This window comes from Myotis daubentonii, chromosome 6 (assembly GCF_963259705.1).
Source record: "Myotis daubentonii chromosome 6, mMyoDau2.1, whole genome shotgun sequence".
Classification (NCBI taxonomy): domain Eukaryota; kingdom Metazoa; phylum Chordata; class Mammalia; order Chiroptera; family Vespertilionidae; genus Myotis; species Myotis daubentonii.
The window spans coordinates 38,111,170-38,131,096 of NC_081845.1; the positions used below are offsets into that span (position 1 = coordinate 38,111,170).

Below are 19,927 nucleotides of genomic sequence, written 5' to 3' on the forward strand. Positions count from 1 at the left end.
TTGACTCTTTTTTCTTTCTTGGCTAGCTAATTGTTAGTAACACCCAAGTCCAGAGAGAGGAGGCAACAGGAGTTGGTGTTGAAATAGTTTGAGCCATATGTTCAATGGAAGCCACTTGTACCTTTCAGACCTGCCCAGCAAGCTAAGTTGAATGTATACCATTTCAACTGATAATAGATTGCTGCTGTGAGAGAGAGAGCCTTAGAAATGATAGTTGAAGAAATGACTTTGTATGCCTATGGAGTGAAAAGCAATCTGCATGCTCAAGTTTATAATTAGGTGGGTCCTACAGCACCCATGTTATGGGAAGCTCAGGCTACATGATCACCCAGTATGCCATGGTTAGGCGTTGTCTACCAAGGCACAAAAGGAGGTAGTTACCTTCAGAAGAGTGCATAGGTTTGCTCAGAATCTTAGGCGTCAGCCTGTTATCTTGCTGGTGCTTTGACAGAGGCTTTGTACAGTGTTCCTATATGCCAGGACATTTTTTAATATCTTTAGTATTGCTGGATCATAGGAACATGGCAGGGTAGATTGTATTGAAACTCAAAATCACAATGGAGCCTTTTCTAACTCTGGTCCTCACTCAGAATCGATAATCTTGCCCTGGTTGGTTTGGCTCAATGGATAGAGTGACAGCCCAAGGACTGAAGGGTCCAGGTTTTGATTCTAGTCAAGGGCATGTACCTTGGTTGCAGGCTTGATCTCTGGCCATGGTTGGGGTGCCTGTGGGAGGCAACCAATCGATGTGTTTCTCACATCAATGTTTGTCTCTGTCTCTCCCCCTCCCACTCTCTAAAAGTCAATGGAAAACTATCCTTGAGTGAGGATTAACAACAAAAAATCAGTAATCTTATGGATGACTTTTCTAGGTGGGTTGAAGCATCACACTCAAATACGGTATATGTTGCCTTCAAAATCCAAAAAGGCCTATTGAGCATCATGCTTTTTTTCATGATACATGGAGTGAGATGAAGCAACTTGTTTTTCATCTTGAAGGGGCATATTTTAATGTCCTCTCCACCATTGAACCCCTAGAGAATTTTCATGAGGCTAAAGGCCCTGAATTTTTGTAGGGTTTATCTTTCACCCTCTAGTTCTTATACCTAAGTACTTAACTATTTTCTGCTCATGATATCAGCATTATTGATGGAGTGAACCAATATATTTTATGGAATATAATGATCACGAGAGTAGGAGAATTGACAAAGCTTTCAGGGAAGAATTTCCTGCAGTTTGATGTAGAGCAAAAGCTGTTATATTTGCATAACAAGTGCCTGAGACATACTCATTTGCCCCAGTAAAGATACCACACCTGGAGAGCAATTACAGTTGGAATCACTACCTGGTTAAGGTGTGGGCTTGGTAGTTCCTAGTCATTTTCCAAGATCCATCTGTTTTCTGCATAGGCCGAAGTGGTGAATTAAGATGTGATGTGATAGAGCCCACTGCCCTAGCTTTCTTTCAAGTCTTTAAGGGGAAGTTCCAATTATCCCTTCAACAATGAGGTCAGAAAACCATTATAGGAATTCACTGGATCAGGGCATTGCAGAAGCAATGTGCACTGCAGAAGCCTGCCTGCCCAAAGGAGACCCCAGAACCTGGGAGAGAAACCCTTCTTCTCCAGGATCCTTCCAGCACCCTCTACTGACAAAGCTTAACATTTTGCCAGTTGGCAGAGAAGAAATACAGGATCCATATTAATTATTTCGCAGCAGACAAAGATGAAATTGGAGCTGAGAGGTTTGTAAATTGGTAACTGGCACCATATCTTGTCCTGTTGAATTTTTAGCTTTGATATCAAAGTCAGCAATATTCCTTTGGCTTTTGGTTTGTGTTTTTTTATATATTTCAGAAATAAATTTGTGTATATGTCTATGTGCACATGTATGTGCATATAGATGTTTAATCCATTTGAAACTCATTGTGTATAGTGTAAGGTGATGATTTAATCTACTTCAGATAGATTCAACCTTAATATGAAAAGCTACATATATAATATATATATATGTATATATATAATACACACACACATATAAATTTATGTATGTAAATATGTTTCTCTGGTCTATTCTGTACCATTCATCTAGTTATTTATTATTTTACCCAAATTAGATTTTCTTGTCTGAATAAAAAGATGTGGATTATAAATTTATAAAACTCTGGAGAGAGTTTTGGCATTTGTAGAAGAATAAAAAGCCTGTTAAGGGAGAATGATGTTCTTAAGTGAAACAAACAGAAATGAGTGCTTTGAAGTTTATTTGGATTAACCTGTTTTAGTTTTCCACTTGTTAGTAGATAATGCTTAGCAGAAATGCCCTCTCTCCTGGCTATTTCATCTAGTCAGTATTTCTGGAACCCAGATGGAGAGGCTGCTGGGTGGCCAGAGGCAAGGCCCACATGGTAGTTATGCAAACCAATGCTTACGTTTTACAATCTAAGGCCACATCCTACTTCACCTGAGACATTCAAGGTATAGTCATGTCAGCCCTTCTACACTACCTTCACAGCACTGATAATAAATATTAGGTCAAAGGGTTAATGGAGTTTAGAATCACATTTATTTAAGTGCTTATAGAAATAAAAGTTGGAAAAGGATTTATGATTACCAATTGGGTCTAAATGGGATTCTGGATGGAGCTGTTTGAACTTGAAAAGCTGAAAGTTGAACATTTTCTGCCACATTGGGTAGGAAGACATCATCAATCCTTCTTTTGTGTTTAGTAGGTACCTGCAATATAAATATTAAATAGATATTGGAGCTTTAAAGGAAGATGATGAATAATTCGTGTTATAGCATCATTAAAAGTCACTGTTACTAATGAGACCAAGATCACTGTCCGATCTGGATTAGGCCATTTAGTGTGCCTTCTTGTACATACTTTGCCACTTAAAGAGAACTGGTGAAGAATGAATCCATCAATGGAAAGCCATTTCCTGCTAAGGAAGAAAAGATAGCCCATATTTGGAGTAATCTAAAAATTCCTTAATATTTTATCATTTGTGTTAATGCAGTGCTTTTTTGTTTGTTGTAAAAAAAATCATTGGTATTCTTACATTCCAGTCATGCATAAATTCCTTTTCCATCTGTCTTTATCTGACTTGTCTCATAGCCTTGCTTAAGAAGTCAGACCTTACATAGATTTGAAGAAGTTCCAACTAATTTTTTGCCTTTCCTGGACCTTCGGCTTTTTGCATGGGGTCTCTATACTGTACACAAGCCAGGGGTCCACAAGACACTTTCTTCATTATTACGATTTATGTTTTCAGTAGGATAATGTCCCACAATTAGCTTTAGACCATCACATTATCCTTCTAAAGCTCTCCAATATAGTGGGTCCCCACTAATGCATTTACTTTGCAGCTTTCTGAACCATAGAGTTGTGATCTCCCATGGTAGAAACATTCGCTTTGTGGAGTGAAATGGGGATGGAGTTCATCTTAAAAACCCCTGTGGTCCCATACACACCAACTAAATGTTGCTTCCTTTTGGAAAAGGCTTTCTCAGAAACAGACATATAGTAGAGTTTCACATTTTGGTCAGAGATGACTCCACAGAGATTGGTGAGTCAAGCAAACGGTGGGCATTAATAATGTGGCCCTACTTGGTCAAGGGTCTCCATTGGGTTTGTTCCTGACCTGTTTCTTCCCTCTCTGTGTATCGCCTCTTAGCTGCATTTTAGAAATGCTGCAACAAACATTTAGTCCAATAACTAGATATGAGCCATGGAATTACACCTTCAAAAGTGGCCTTACAATAGCATATTTTCTCTGATCGAATTATTTAATTTTTCTCGAGAGAGAAGGAATTTTTTTAGATTATTTTTATTTTTCTATTACAGTTGACATTCAATAGTACATTAGTTTCAGGTGTACGATATAGTGGTTAGACAGTTATATAACCCCATAAGTCTAGTACCCACCTGACACCATACATGGTTATTACAATATTATTGACTATATATTCCCTCTGCTGCACTTTACATCCTCGTGGCTAATTCCCCTTCACCTTTTCCCCCCCAGTTCTACCACCTCCCACCTGGCAACCATCAGTTTATTTTCTATCTTTGAGTTTGTTTCTGTTGATTATTTTGTTTTTTAGAGTCCACATATAAGTGAAATCATATGGCATTTCTTTCTCTGAATTCATTTCACTTAGCATAACACTTAGAATTCTTTAGGTATGTAAATCTCTAGGGGGGATCCTGAAAGGCATTGGAGCAAGAGTGTAATGTGTATTCAAGTAGTACAAAGAAGGCGGTGGGTGAGGATGTAAATGCTGTTTCACATGAACTAAGAGCTGAAATATTTTTAATAAATCTTTAAATATGTGCTATACCTCAAGCTAATCTGCATTCCAAGAATTTCTTTGGAGGGCAGATTCCTCACGTGTGTTAAACTGACTCCTGAAACTCTGTTCTGCCAGGGAACTCAGATAAGGAGGAATCTGATGCTACTAGTTGATTATGTTAAATGAGTGAAAAAAGGGGAGGAAATTGAGAGGCAGAACGTAACTGACTTTTACGCGTATTTACTGAACTGTAATTGAATAAGTGCTCTCAGGCTTAATTATTTCAATATCAGAATTTTATTACTGAGGAGTGACATCAGCAAGACCACAGAGTAGGAAGCCCTGGGCCCTCTTTCCCTCTGCAAACACTGATTCAGCAGCTATTGATGGACAAATCCTATTATCCAGACCTAAGGAAGCACCTAGACAAGATTCTGACATATAATTTTTAATGTAAGTTTGAAGCGACCCTAAAACCATAACTTCATGTCTACATTTTTCATTGTTTCATTCATATATACATACATACATATATATATATATTCAAATTTATCATTACTTACAGTCTTCGGCCTCTGAATCCTTCCTGTTATTTTATTGCCCATAAGATTAGTCTTTAAAAGGTGTTGCTGGGGGTATCTGGATGATGCGGGAGCAGAACTGAGGGAGTACGGAGCCCGGGATATAAGGCCTATAATGTTAAAAATGCTAAATTATATCTCTAATTGCAATGTACAGACCTAGATGTAATTTATAAAATTTTAAAGCTTAAAATGGGCATATAATCCAGCTTCATTAATTTTGAGTCAAAAATGTCAAAACCTAGATAGAGTCTTTTGCTTAAGGGGTAACATGACCAAGTGAAAGAGAAGGAGATGGTGGGTGACTTGGACTGTTGTGTGGAGAAGTGGACAGACTGAGAGATCTTCAAGTTGATAGGACTTAGTAATTAACTGGGTTGGCAGGGTGAGGAGAAGATCTCCCAGATTTCTGGCTCATGCAACTGGATAGATGTTAATTTTATTTTACAATGGATTTTATGATCCTGGCACATACATGCTCAATAATTGCTGATTACAAGATTAGGAGAATAGATGTGTGGGAAATGGATAGATGTATAGACAGGAAGCAGATAACAATGAGTTCAAGGTCCCTGAGAAGGTAGGAGAAGGTAGGAGAGTATATGGGATCTTGTGCAGCAGGATTGGCCAGAGGAAGGAAAGGGCACCTTTTAAAATTTAACAGCAATGTCGATGTAGGTAGGCTGGGGACAGGAAGTCGAGGGAGTTTTCATCTGAGAGGCTTGTAACTTTCTTGTGAAATGGGGGAGAAGGATAGTGTCCGAAGGCCTGAAGAGACCAGGAATATTTAAAATAATTGCTGCAAAGAGGAGAGAGTGGGCTGACCCCATCCTCGGCTCCAGGGGAAAAACTGTGAGAACTGAGCCAAAGCCCACCAAGCAGCTTAGTCTCTGTCTTCAGTGCTTTGTTTAAAATTGGGCGCAGAGCCCGACCATGTGGCTCAGCAGTTGAGTGGTGACCCAGGAACCAAGAGGTCACCGGTTAGATTACAGGTCAGGGCACATGCCCCAGTTGGGACTCGATCCCCAGTGGACAGTGTGCAGGAGGCAGCCAGTCGATGATGTTTCTATCTCTCTATCCTCCCTTCCTCTAAAAATTGATAAAAAAAATATTTAAAATAATATATATTAAAAAATAAATAAAATAGGGCACATAGCCCTGGCCCGTGTGGCTCAGTTGGTTGTGCGTTGTCCCATGCAATGAAAGGTTGCAGGCTCCATTCCCAGTAGGGGTTGTGCGAGAGGCAGCTGATCAATGTTGCACTCTCACATCAATGTTTCTCTCTCCCTCCCTTCCTCCCTCTCCCTCTAAAAAATAAAAATAAAATGAAGAATTTGGTGCAGAGCCCAGTCAGAGCCCAATTGTTTGTGTCCCATCTCCACACCCCATTCCTGCTCCCGAGGTTCAACAGAGGATGGAAGCTACGCGGTGGTGGCGCCTTGCTTCCCAGCACTCCTTTCTGCTCTCAGCATTCTCAGAGCCCAGCGATGGAGGGAGAGAAAACAGTCCTAAGGAATAGTTCCAACCTTCATCAAACTAACTGAAGCCAGTCCACTACTGACTGTCTCACAGTTTTGTGAGTCAATTGATTTCCTTTCCCCCTGACGTGTTTTGAGAATCACTGTACTGGCACAAGTGATAGTTCCTCAGGAGTTGCAAGTTCCTAGGGGAATCCATGTTAATGCCAAGTCAGGAGAGTTTGCTCCGTCACCAAGGCTCGGCTTCGGATGTGGGGAGCAGGGAGGCTGCTGCTGCCGCCCCTGCAGAAAGGAGACACCCCACACTTCCCGCTGACTACCCTGTGGCACTGGTAGCGTGGGTGATATTACCTGTCCCCTTGGGAGTGCTGGGTACTGAACAGACTGGTGTGACCCAGTCCCTCCCCTCTAATGAGTCGACAAGTAGGAAGTCCTCAGCTAACCCTCCTCCTGTCATTGCAGAGGGGCACAGATGGGGCAGAGCCTGGGAGTGACTTCTACCTCTGCTTCCTGGGAAAAAGGTTCTCTTCCTCCTGCTATATCCCCAGTCCTGGGAATTAGGGCTCCCCCACCTTCCTCATGTCCCATGGCTCTCCTTCATAATTATGCAGGTGTTGAAGGACATGGGTGGCAGTTACATGACACACATTAACCCAGAAAGGGATTAAAAAGGCAGAGGGGAAGAGGAGGAGGGGAAACAAAAATCCAGGTCATGTGGAAAGGACTGTGTCACACTCAGGGCCAGTGGCCAAAATAGTGCCCTTGGATGTTCTTGATGTTCTTCCTCTTTGGACTGGGTGGCTGGGGCAAGGGACGCCAGCCTGCTGTCAGGGCCCAGGCAGCAGGCACAGAGGCAGCGGGGAGGGCCCCTGGGCTTGCCCAGCCCTGCTCTCAGTAAACCCAAAGTTGAAACGGATCTTTCTGCCTCTGAAAGGCTGTGTTTTCTCACGTCGTCCACACTGGTAAGTGGCCAGAAGGAAATATAAAAGTACCACACAGACATGAGAGTGTAGTAACCAGCATTTGCACACTTCGTGCACTGTGTGCCACACATGCATGATGCCCTTTAATCCTCACAATAGCCCTTGGAGGTAGCTATTTCCATTTTACGAAGAGGCTAACTAACTGGTCTAAGGTCACATAGCTAGAAGTGTGGGGGACGAGGTTTGAATCTTGGTTACCTTAGCCCGAAGCCCCCGCACTCTATCACCAGGCTACACTGCAGAACAGAAAAGAGGCATGGCTGATCTTAACAAGAGGCGGATCGTGGTGACTGGCATCTGATGAGATTTCCGACAGTCAGAGCCAGGAGAGAACCTGGACTTTACTTAGTCCTCATCTCATAGGGGAGGAAGCCAGTGTAGAGACACCCTGGGATCTGGCGTTGGTTCCATGCTGCTTGTGGGCTGCAGAGCCCAGGGGACTGTGCCATTTCCATAAAACTCAAGCTCCCAGCACCCAAGAACCATAGTGGACTTTATGAATAACATCTCAGAAATGTGGTCATTAATATCCCAAGGCATTGAGATGCTTCAAAACCCAGTGAAGGACCCAATGTTCTTTAGGTGGCATGTTACACACTCCTGGGACCAGTTTTTCTGACTGGAACCATTTAATGCAGGATGGCAGGAACTCAAGGAGAACTAAAGTAGAAAATTCTGATGAGGTTTGATGAGATTTCCGAATAAGTCCAGGTTCTCTCCTGGCTCTGTCGGAAATCTCATCAAATACCCACTCGATAACCCCGGGGCAGTTATGGCTAGTCCCTGGGACCCTCCTTCACCTCTGAGCCGGGGCCCTGGGAGCTTGTTCTGGCCAGAGCAGTGCCTGTGCTTACCTCCTGGTGAGCTCATCAGGACAGACGAACTCACAGCGTCGTTAAGCTGACTTTGGAGCTCTTCTACGCGCTGGAAAGCGTCCAGCTTCACGCTGCGCTCCTGGGCAAGCTGCCTTCTCATCTGAGGGGAAAGTGCTTGGGAAGCAGAGATGCTTTCTGGTGGTGCGTACGTTAGTTCCCCGGCTTCCTGGGGAGAGTGTGGGTCCAGGCCACCCCAGGAATACAAGTCTTCACGAGTCCTGGTCAGGCCGAACTCAGCCTTCTGAGCATCAAGAACTCAAGGAAGGCCAAGAACTTAACCAAAAAAGAGCAGAGGTAGCCCTTGGGACCCCTTTTTACCTTATAAAAGTCAGGTGTTTAATCACAAAGTTATATCTTTTATGTTTATTTTACCAGAGGGAGAGGGGGGAAAGGGGAGTGGGGAGGGCCCTGTGCACAGAAGACCTCATAGCCCAAGCCGTGCCCCTGCCCCAAGGACCTCGACGCAGGAGCCATTGCACGGTTTTAGGCAGAGGAAAGCGATATCTATCTCCCAGACCTCGGTGCTCAGCTCAGCTCCTTGCCTTCGGGAAAAGCCCGAGGCCCTGATTGAAGGCCCACACCCGGAGGCAGCCTCTGTGTTTACTCACAGGGCTTTTCCCTGCACAGCTGACTCACGGCTCCTGGCCAGAGTCCCTGGGTCCAAAGTGCACCTCATCTGCACAGATCACAGGCGATTTTTCTTTTGAAATTTATTTTTATTATCGCCTGAGCTTTTAATGATAAAAAAGTAATAGCCTTGGCTGGTTGGGCTCAGTGGATAGAGTGTCATCCTGCAGCCTGAAGGGTCCCCAGTTCGATTCCAGTCAAGGGCACCCAGGCTGTGGGCTCTATCTCCAGTAGGGGCGTACAGGAGGCAACCAATCAGTGATTCTCTTTCATCATTGATGTTTCTCTCTCTCTCTCTCTCTCTCTCTCTCTCTCTCTCTCTCTCTCTCTCTCTCTCCCTTTCTCTCTGAAATCAATAAAAAAATATTAAAAAGTAATAATAGTGCAGTGGATTGAATAGCCCCCCCAAAATCTATGTCCACCTAGAACCTAAAAATGTGATCTTATTTGGAAAGAGTCTTTGCAGATGTAACTAAGATAAGATGAAGTCATGCTGGTAAGAGTGGGCCCTAATTCCAATGACTGGTGTCCTTATAAGAAGAGAAGAGGGTTCATACACACAGGGAGACACACAGGTGCAGCCCGTGTGACAAGGGAGGCAGAGACTAGAGTGAGGTAGCTACAAGGCAAGGAGCGCCAGGGTTGCAGGCAGGCCCCAGCAGCCAGAAGGAACAGATGCTTCCTCAGAGCCTTCTAACGGAACGACACCTTGCTCTCAGACTTCTGGCCTCCTAAACTGTGGGAGAACAAAGTCCTGGTGTTTTCAGCCACCCAGTTTGTGGTAATTTGTTACAGCAGCTTGCCTAAGCTAATACACATGCTAATCTCAAACATTCCACCGTATGTTTCAAATCCTGTTTCTAGAGACCCAGCCAGAAGGCCCCTAAACTTTCAGAGCTGTGGCCACAGGCTTGTCTTGCAAATGTGAAAGGGTGGTGGTTCCTTGTATATGAGGATGCTTTCAAGTGTAGTTTGACTTCCAGTAGATGATCAGATCCTCAGAGCTAGGAAAACGTCCTTACATAAATTAGGCCTAAGGTTCCTCTATGTACTATGGGGATTTGTGTGGGATCCTCATTACCCACGAGGGGCCGGGGAGCCAGGGGAAACATGCTTGTAGCTCTTCTATGCGCTGGAAAGCGTCCAGCTTCACGCTGCGCTCCTGGGCAAGCTGCCTTCTCATCGGAGGGGAAAGTGCTTGGGAAGCAGAGATGCTTTTTGGTGCTGCATACATTAGTTCCCCAGCTTCCTGGGGAGAGTGTGGGTCCAGGCCACCCCAGGAATATAAGTCTCCCTCAGCCAGTCATGGCTAAACCAATGGAAAAATACTAGCAAAGGAAAGAAACATGCTTGATAATGTGTCAGCATATCCCACCTCCGCTTCACCGAGGATAGTGCAGTGACTCACCCAAGGTCACACAACCAGTTAGTGGCAGGGTCAGGATTTGAAGCCAGGTCTGTCTATCTATTTCCAAAGTTGTCCACCTTCATATTCCCAACAAAAAGACAAACAGCCAGTATTTATAGAGAGCTGTGTCAGTCCCTGTTCTGAGTGCTTCATTTGACTAACCTCATTTAATCCTCCCCCAAATCCCACGAGGTGAGCACATTATTTTCCGTTTCACCAATGAGGACACTAGAGCCACAGACCTTACCCAAAGCCACACAGCTGGAGGCTTGGGGTGTGAATCAAGCAGTCTATGCCCTAAATGACTCCCCCAGGAGCAGGAGGTAGGCAAGGACATGCATGCTCTCAAGATGGGTCAAAGTCTGCCCTTGGAATTCAAGGTTGGAGATAGATTAAAGAAACCACGGCTGCCCAGCCCGCATGGCTCGGTGACTGAGGGTTGACCTATGAACCGTGAGGTTGAGGCTTGGTTCCCAGTCAGGGCATATGCCTGGGTTGTGGGTTCGATCCCCGGTGTGAGGCGTGCAGGATTAAATGAGGTAATTCAAATGAAGGACTTAGATTCTCTCTCATCATTGACGGTTCTATTTCTCTCTCCCTCTCCCTTCCTCTCTGAAGTCAACAAAAATATATTAAAAGTAAAGAAATATATAAAATAAAGAAACCACTGCTGGCCATGGGGGCTCTTGCAGGAATCCACCCTCCATAGTGCTTGTTGCTTTTGCATGATTTTCTAAAGGATACCTGGTTCAAGGATTAGAACCAGGTGGACATGTGTTTTTCAAGTGGGTTACGAAGGTGCCAACATAACGGGCCCTGCGGTAGGCAAGCCATCATCTCTCACATAAGCAGCTGGAACAATCGCCCAGGGTGGGCATAAATATTTCCATTTTCTTGGTTGGCCCAGAAGTGACGAAGGTGGAGAAACACTGCCTTGGGGGGCGTGAGAGGCATGGAAAAGACTGGAAGAATGCCAGGGTTCTGCTGTGGCATCCTGACCCGCTTTCGAGTTGTTGCTACCTGTCGCTGGAGTTACCTGTCGGAGTTCTCTCTCAGTTTTCTTCCTCTGGAGCTGGCCCAGTCTAGCAGCCCGCTCAGCCTCTTCAGCCAGGAGCTGTAGGTGCTGTTCTTTTTGCTCCACATCTTCCAAGAGCCTCTCCATGCTGGAGGTTTTCAGTAAATCCAGCTGCTGCCGGTGGAGAGATTCCTGGGTCGTTTTGTGTTCCAACTCTTTCAGCAATCGGGCCTGAGGAAGGAAAAGACCAAAGGAAACGAGAAAGGCACAGTTTCTTCTCAGCACAAGGCAGGGATCTAGAAGTTGGGGGACCTCCATTAGGGCCGGGGGCAGAACTGTGTGGAATGTTCCTCAGTTCACGGCACGACAGCCCAGCGGCACCGTCAGGATGTGGGCATGGCGTTTACTGTGAGCCTCGAGGCAACAGTCAGGGCAAAAAGAAGACAAAATAATAGCAATCGTGGCCAGGCAAGCGATAATGCCACTACCCAGCAACACCAGATCAAATAATTTGGTCTTTTTAATACCAGAATTTGATGAGAATGTGTATGTTACTTAGCTTATTAACCGAATAGTTCTATCGATCAGAAATGGCATCTGTATCATCATTGAGCATCTATCACGAGGGAGCATGGGTAACCTGGGGAGACAGGTGATCCAAGACACGCAATGAGCGGGGCGGGAGGGCCTACCCTGGCCTTCATTTGGATTTCCAAAATAGCTTTGGGGAAGCCAGATTCCAGATGGCTAAAGAAGGAAGCAGTCGTAATAATTTGGTTCTGTTCTGAAATTATTCTAATCAGTAGCACCATAAGGACCATACGGTCAGCCTTTAATTATAGCACTACTAACAATGATTAATACAGCAGGTCTTTGGATAACATTGTTTTGTCCGTCATTTCATTATAATGTTGATGAGATGCTGTTAGAACTTAAATCTTGTTTCTATCAATTAGCCCGTGCTAAAATTGGTTTTGTTGTGCATTGTTTTGCTTACAGTCGCAGAACCTATTGATGATGTTAAGTGAGGACTTACTATACTTGTATGGTGACTTTGCAGTTTACATAATTATACACTATGATCACCTGCTGTACAATGATGGAGAAATTAGAATCCAAAAGGAACAAATCATATTTCTTGATTTAAATATGCCCAGCTTTCCCAGGCTGTTATTTAAACGTAGCCGTTCTCTCTCTAAACCAGGGGTCTCTGCCTCCTCCATGCTCAGAGGGTCAGCACAGTTATTAGGAGCTTAGACTTGGAAACATGTTATTTTTGTGCCAGCCCCTACTAAGCAGCAGAAACGTCTGAAATGAAGACTTAGCGTGGGTCATCAGGAAAGGACCGAAAGGTCTGCTTGGGGCATAATGACAGCTGGGCCACACTCTCATGGAAAGAATGCTTGGAAGAGGAAAGGATCAAATTCAAGGCAGAGACCCAGACCTCTTGGGTGAAAAGATCATCAGAGAACCCGCTCCCCCCCCAACACACACTCTTAAATAATCTTATGTATAAGTAACATTGCACCATCGAAGCCAAGTATGAATAAGAACAAAAGCCTTTCGGCCACTGCGCTTGGTTTCTGGGCTGGAAAGGAGGGAGAAGGGAGGCCAAGACCCGGGCCATCTTTCTCTGGCCGCGCCGACGGCTTGCCTTCACACCGAGGAGCCCCGGTGACTGCCACAGGCAGCACCAGCGGCTTCCGGGGCCACATTCTGCTTTGCAGGGCGGGCCCCGGGCTCAGATACCTGGCTCTCCTGCTGCTCGCACATCCTCACGTTGTGGGCCTGAGCCCGGGCCAGGGCCTGCCTCAGGGCCAGGAGCTGTTGGCGAAATAAAACCGCTTCTTGTTCTGCCATTAGCTTGGTGCGCACACACTCCTTTTTACTTTGTGTGGCCTCCTGTGAACATCCAAACACAGGAAGACGGGAAATGAGTCTCCTTCCCACAGTTTCAGCTTCATGAGCAGCCTCAAAGCCACCCGCCACCGAAGGCCACTGCCCCCAACACGCGACTTCCGTGGAGAGAAGAGGACAGACCAGAGGGAAGGCTTCCAGAAGCAGTAAGTGAAAGTTCCCAGAGCGCTATACGTGCTCTGGTTTCAATTTACCTTAAAGCGGATTTTCCACTTATTATATTGTTACTTCATTTTCCTCAGATAATCATGTTTGAAACGCAAAGATTTGAAGTTTTTTGTTTTTTTCTGGTTTGTTTGTTAATCCTCACCCAGGGATATTTTTCCCATTGATTTTTTAAGAAAGAGTAGAAGGGGATGAAGGGGAGAGAGAGAGGGAGAAGTATCCATGTGAGAGGGACACATCAATGGGTGCCTCCCCCACGTGACCCGGGATCGAACCTGCAACCGAGGTACGTGCCCTTGACGGGGAATCAAACCTGTGACCCTTTGGTGCATAGGCAGACACTCTAACCACTGTGCCAAGCTGGCCAAGGCCGAAGCATTTTGCAGAATGCCGCCTCAAGCCCTTGGTAAAGTCTCTCCTCCATATTTTCCCTTTCCTTGCTCTAAACTCTGATCTGTTTTCCCGTTTGCTTCTTTGCCTTTTGCTTCTGGCTCTTTCCTATTTCTCTGGAGGCTCTGACATTGCCTGTTCCCTGGAAAAATGCTCTACTGTCAGATCCTTTAAGATGGTTGGAGCAGCTGCAGTCAAGCCCCCCTCAGCCCACCCCCAGCCCAGGGCCAGGCCTCCCCCATCGCTCACCTTCTGGGCCCTGCTCAGCTGGTCCTGGAAGCGAGCCTGCTGCACAGCCAGCCTCCAGCGGCCCAGGCTCCTCACTTTGCACAGCAGGGCGGCCAGGCCGCAGTTCTCCTGCTCCAAGTCCCGCAGCTGCTCCTGTGAGGAAGGCTCACTTTCAGAAAAGGCTGCCCCCAACACTTTCCTTGGGAGAGCATGAACCCTCACGTCAGAAACATGCCTTCCAGAAGATGACACAGTTGTGCCCTTTTAATATGCCTAATGCATTCATTGCTTTCCCAGGGGAACCCGACTGGAATGCAGAGTGAGCGGTGGGGTCAGACGCTGGAAGAAGTGCTGATATCCCATTGCTAAATGAAATCACATACTTTGGCTGCACTTTCTTTCATTCCTTCATCAGGCCTGGCAGAGCCCCATTTTTCCTTTAGATCCTTCATGTGATCCATCCATTCTGTTCTCACTTCGCTGATGAGCTCACACACTTTCTGGATCAAATTAAGCTGATTCTCATGCAACTTCTCCTGCAAATCGCAGACTCAGGTTCAGGAAGGGCAGTAATGGAAGAGTCGTTTTGCCTTCTAAAACGCAACTTTCAGAAATGATTTCACATGAAAACAGCATCCACCCACCCAGACAATTATTTCGTCAGGTATTACCTGGATGTCTCTCTAGCAGCCCCATTAAGTGTGGTCTTCAACCCGCAGGGCTTCACCACCGGAGAGCCTGCCTCGGTTGTCAGACACCAAGGCAAGTCGGGTGAGCAGGAGAGTGGGAGATCACAGATGGAAAATTACTCCCCCGCCCCCACGTGGTTACTTAGACATTTAAACTCAGGGATTTTTAAAAAATATGTTTTTATTGATTTCAGAGAGGTAGGGAGAGGGAGAGAGAGATAGAAACATCAGTGATGAGAGAGAGAATCATTAATCAGCTGCCTCTTATAGGCCCCATTCTGAGGATCGAGCCTGCAACTCAGGCATGTGCCCTGACTGGGAATTGAACCATGACTTTCTGGTTCATTGGTCGATGCTCAACCACTGAACCATACCAGTTGAACTAAATTTAGGGATTTTTGCTATCAGGTTGACTCAGCAGAATCTGACCTGATAAAACACGGTGGATTAGTCACTAACGGGGAAGTCCATTAAAATAGATACAGCAGAGGAAGGAATCGGGCTGGCTGCCTTCCTAGTTAGGTCCAGCAGAAATCTCACTAATAAACAGCCTGTTCTGAATGGCTTATGGTGAAATGACTGGATCACTGGAAACTCAATGTTCTTCAGTTAAAAGTGGGAGTGGGGAGTCTTCTCACCTTTGAATCACTTCCCTGGGGAGGAAGGCAGGAGGAGAGTGCCCCGCTGGGAGCCACAGCCGGCTGCTGGCCACACAACAAAAGCTTCACCATCTTTTTGAGACCTTGGTGTAGAACAGGGACTTCCCCATTAGTGACTAATCCACAGTGTTTTCTCAGGTCAGATTCTGCTGAGTCAACCCGATGGCAGAATTGGGGGGCGTTGTAGAACTAGTTTAGCCTGGGAGAAGCACTGAATCCACTTTCTGTCTAGGAATCTGGCAGAAGCTACAAAGAACTTAAGACATTTTCAACAACCTCACACTCGAAAGATGGCTTAGCAGATTCCAGCCTTCGCTGTCTGCTCACCCCTCCCCTGAGCGTCAGGCCCACGCATTTTGGTTTTGATCCTTTAATATTTGTAAGCGCTTGTACTCCGTGGGCCCTTCACAAGTGAGAAGGACTCTCCAGCCTCTCTGGGATGAGCAGGCCAGGGCGGAGCATCAGCAGAAGCTCCTCTGAGTGTGCTAAGCCTGGGACAGCCCTGGACTCCCCGGAGACATAGGGAAGGACCTGCTGGGGCTGGCTCTGGGGATGTCTAATGCGGGGAAGGGGGCAGTGGACTGGAGGGTGGTGGGTTTGAACTGAGATTTGTACCGTGGGACAGCTGGCCCGGGCTCTGTGATGACCCATTCTAGGCACCCAGGCCTCTATTTACAGCTGCTCAGACGTCATGAGAAAGCGACAGGCTTCCTCAGTGCTGTGAGCACATGGGCACCCACCACTGCTCTTCCAGATGGGCCTCACTCATGGGTCAGCCGCTCCCTGACACGGATGGTAGAGAAAGGCTGGTGGGCATTTTGAGGGCTGGAAAAATCTCGAAAGATGATCCGAATTCTGAATCTGCCCAGTGAGCTTTCTGGCGGAGCCTGGGGTCTGGCCTGGCCCAGGGCACTGTCCTCTTCTGTTTGGATGGTCACACTTAATAGACATTGGAGAACAAGACCCCCCTTCTTTCCCTCAGCCGGCAGTAGAGTGAGGAAAAGAGCAAATTTCTAAATTACCTAAAGTTCAGTGTCTGTTCTCGTAAAATAACGACAACCCATTGCTGACTCGTTCTCTGTAGAGAAAGCTCAGAGCTGGAAAATTCTTATGGCCATTCGGTCGTCAACCCCGCTGTGTGCAGCGCCAAGGGGTCAGCTGCACCCGCTCCCCACAGGACTGCCCTGGTGTCCGACCCAGGCCACTTACTTTCATGTGTAAACAACCCATGAACAAGGTTTTGACTAAATCTGCATATTCTTCTTGCACTTCTTTTCTGATTTGCTTTTCGAGATTCAGATTCTCCTCTTCCAAATCCGTGAGGCGGGCTCTCAGAGCAGTGATTTCCATGATCATATCATGACTGAGCTCCGCAACCTAGCAGCAGAAACATTTTCTTTCAATGGAAGATAGTTTGGGAATTCCAAACTGCCACTACCGTGTGCACTTCTACCTTAAGCCTAATGTACAAGGTGAGTATCCTGCTGTGCAAATGTGGGTGGGAGAGTCTAGGTGGGTCTGAGGGTCAGAGAACAGTACCAGACACAGAGTAGGTGCTCAGTAAATGGCTGCTGAATGAATGACCCCAGAGGATACACTAGGTAACTGCTTTTCATTTGGAGGAAAGATTTCAACTCTCTTGGTCTCCATGTCCAACTGCCCCTTGATACTGCAGCCTACACACCTCTTCTTCTTTGGAATTGCACTTTAACTGACCTCAAAAGAAATAAACAACACCTCTTTCCCAAACCCAAAAATAACAACAAAAAGAAAAAACAAATAAATAAAAATAACAAAAAATACCGAATAAAACAAATAAAAACCCCCCACATTGCTTAAAAAGTGAACATCAGCCTTCAGATGTTTCTGCAGCACACCCTCATTGGCGGAGCTTTCCTCGAGGGGGCACAGGAAAGCAACACCAGGGAGTCCCAGGCGTGGCTACCCCTGGGGTTGTGGAGTTGAGAAATGGAGAAGAGAAACGTTTTAGTAATAGCCGACCTACCTGGCCAGCATTATCCTCAGGTGGACTCTGACCTCTTCGTAAAACATCTAATTCCTGAAGAGAAGAAAGCAGTGCACAACTAAGCTCAAACATGTACTCTTCCAACCATGGCCAGTTCAGTACCACATGCTCCAGACACTTCCGATTTGTGTTCATGGAGCTTCATTTAGATCAGTGGTTCTCAACCTTCTGGCCCTTTCAATACAGCTCCTCATATTGTGACCCAACCATAAAATTATTTTCGTTGCTACTTCATAACTGTAATGTTGCTACTGTTATGAATCGTGATGTAAATATCTGATATGCAGGATGGTCTTAGGCGACCCCTGTGAAAGGGTCGTTTGACCGCCAAAGGGGTCGCGACCCACAGGTTGAGAACTGCTGATTTAGATCCTTGGGCCCCACCCAGAGCCAGGACTGTGCTTCAGGATGACCAGTCCAGCATCAAAAGACAGCATCCACTTGCAGGTATCCACACTGACACAGAGGACTCAGCTATGGGGACAAGCCAAGCTGGGGGCCAGAGCCAAGACTCATTATTTGATATTTTAATGCTTCATTTGTTCAGACCTTTGCACTGTTTTTAGGTATGCACTGAAATGACACTGAACCTCCGATGCAATCCATTTCAAAAAGAATGCAATCTAGGACAGGAGAAGCGACTCTTGGGGCCCGCAGTGGGGTCTCATTTTAGGAAGCCTCATCCTGAGACCCATGATGTGCGTCCTGAAGACGCTTTCACTCAAGGATCCTGGCTTCTCTGCTAGACCAGAACAGCACCAGGTGCCTAGTGTGTGTCAAGGGTGGGAAGGTCAGCTATGCATCTTCCTGGGGGCCAGCTCCTTAGCTGCTCACCTCGTGTTATATTCCCACTAGACACCTCCAACCCACACAACCCACTCTTGCCGGGGCCACCCCCTTTGTGGCTGAGAATACTAGCAGGAGAAAATGAGCCAATGAGAAGAGGAATTTGGAGCGTGCCATCCACCCCCAGTTCTTACATAAAAACACCTCTCCCCACCCTGTTTCACTTTCTTCTTCAGAGTGACTCCGGGGCCTCCCTCCCTCTACCTCCCCCCTTGCTTCTGGTCTTGGGGGACATACCTGCTCCGTCTGACTGAGCTTCAGCCTCGTGTGCTCCAGCACATGCTCGTAACACATGGAGTAGCTCTCGAAGTTGCTGCGTTCCCGCGCCATCACATCACACCCCAGGGAAAGGAGGCAGGCCTCCAGGTGGTCTTTCCTGAACGTGATCTGAAAAGGAAGGGGCACCATTCACAGCCGCGCCAGCAGGGCAGCCTCACCAGGCCCGGCTCATGGCGCAGGCTGCCCGGGCTCACAGAGCCACTTCCCTTTCTCCTCCTTAGAAAAGCGTCAGCTCTAGCCTCTCTTTCAGGTCTGCCCTCAACATGCGCAGGACCAGGGACACGCATACAAGGGGAGGCCCACATACCATATGTCTAAGTATTCTGAATATTTAAAGGTTATAAATCAAACTAACAAACTATTAAGATAAAAATGTTTAATTCTCCAACTTTGGAAAACAGACCATCAAAAATGACTTGGGTAACAACAAATACATATCTATCAACAAGTGAATCTAAAAATCAAGTGAAGAAAAAATCTGATGAACAGAATAAACTGGTGAATATAATAGAATCAGGGGCATAGAAAGGAAGTGGACTGACAATTCTCCGGGGGAAGGGGGTGTAGGGGTGCGGGAAGAGACTGGACAAAAATCTTACACCTATGGACGAGGACAGTGGCAGGGGTGGGGGTGGGTAAGGGCGGGGGGGGGTTGGAAACAGAGTAGAGGGGAGCTATGGGGGGGGGGGAAAGAGGAGCAACTGTAATAATCTGAACAATAATTTATTAAAAATAAAAAAAATGACTTGGAAGGCAAAGTTTGAATTTGTCATTCTTGGACTACTCTGAGTTCTGTGCTGAAATGTGGTGACTTGGGGAGAGATAACTCCCACCCCAGTTTATAGTAACGACTCCCATCTCTTCTCCTTCTGCCTCCCATCACCCTGCAGAGGACCATTGCAGGCGAGCAGACAATGCAGCCTTCCACGCCCATGCACAGCCGCCCTGGACCACCCCTCAGGCCAGGTGCACACGCTGGCAGTGAGGCCCACGCTCCCTCTAGGGAGGATGAGCGGGGAAGAGGCCCTGGACTCAGGGAACGCCAGGGTCCCAGGCACTTGCGTGTGGTCTGGAAGGAAGGCCAGGGATCTGAGTGTGCGTGTCCCCCTGGCTGTGGGATTTCTCACTCTGGGGGAGGGTGGGGCTGGACGAAAGCCAGAGGGCCCTCTGAAGAATGATGCATCTGGCAGTCCCTCTTCCTCTGGCCGAAGGGCCTGCTCTTCACTCTCGGAGCACGCCCATTCCCTCCCTCCCTCCTTCTGAGGAGGTGGCCATTTGGAACAGAGGAAATGTCCACCCCTCCAAGGCAGGCTTAGATTTTGGCTCTGGAGAGAAATGGGAGCCGGTATGTGGAAGGTTGGACAGCTCTACCTGACTAGGGCCTGCATGCCTATGGGAGTGCTTATGTGCGTCTGTGCATCTGTGGATGTGTGAGTGTGTGCCTGGATCTCTCTCTGCATATCTCTATCT

General features: G+C 46.6%; 1 protein-coding gene across 1 annotated transcript; it reads right to left on the reverse strand.

Annotated features, from left to right (window-relative positions):
- Positions 1–2,542: 2,542 nt before the first annotated feature.
- On the reverse strand, positions 2,543–18,508 carry LOC132236673 (coiled-coil domain-containing protein 162-like). Its single transcript, XM_059699757.1, has 8 exons — positions 18,416–18,508; positions 14,435–14,494; positions 13,980–14,111; positions 13,008–13,160; positions 11,280–11,489; positions 8,188–8,308; positions 4,855–4,982; positions 2,543–2,731 (listed from the first exon to the last, which is right to left on the reverse strand). The coding sequence occupies exons 1-8, from the start codon at positions 18,506–18,508 to the stop codon at positions 2,606–2,608; spliced, it is 1,023 nt and encodes a 340-aa protein (XP_059555740.1). The 3' UTR covers positions 2,543–2,605.
- Positions 18,509–19,927: the final 1,419 nt, after the last annotated feature.

Bases quoted from the DNA above. Each gene is read 5' to 3' on its own strand.
- LOC132236673 (XM_059699757.1), bottom strand. From the start codon at position 18,508: ATGGCGCGGGAACGCAGCAACTTCGAGAGCTACTCCATGTGTTACGAG. The intron at 11,490-13,007 runs GTATCTGAGCCC...TTCCTTCCTCAG, and splicing joins GCGAGCAGCAGGAGAGCCAG to GCCCGATTGCTGAAAGAGTT. The intron at 4,983-8,187 runs GTAAGCACAGGC...TTAACATTATAG, and splicing joins CCTGATGAGCTCACCAGGAG to GCCTTATATCCCGGGCTCCG.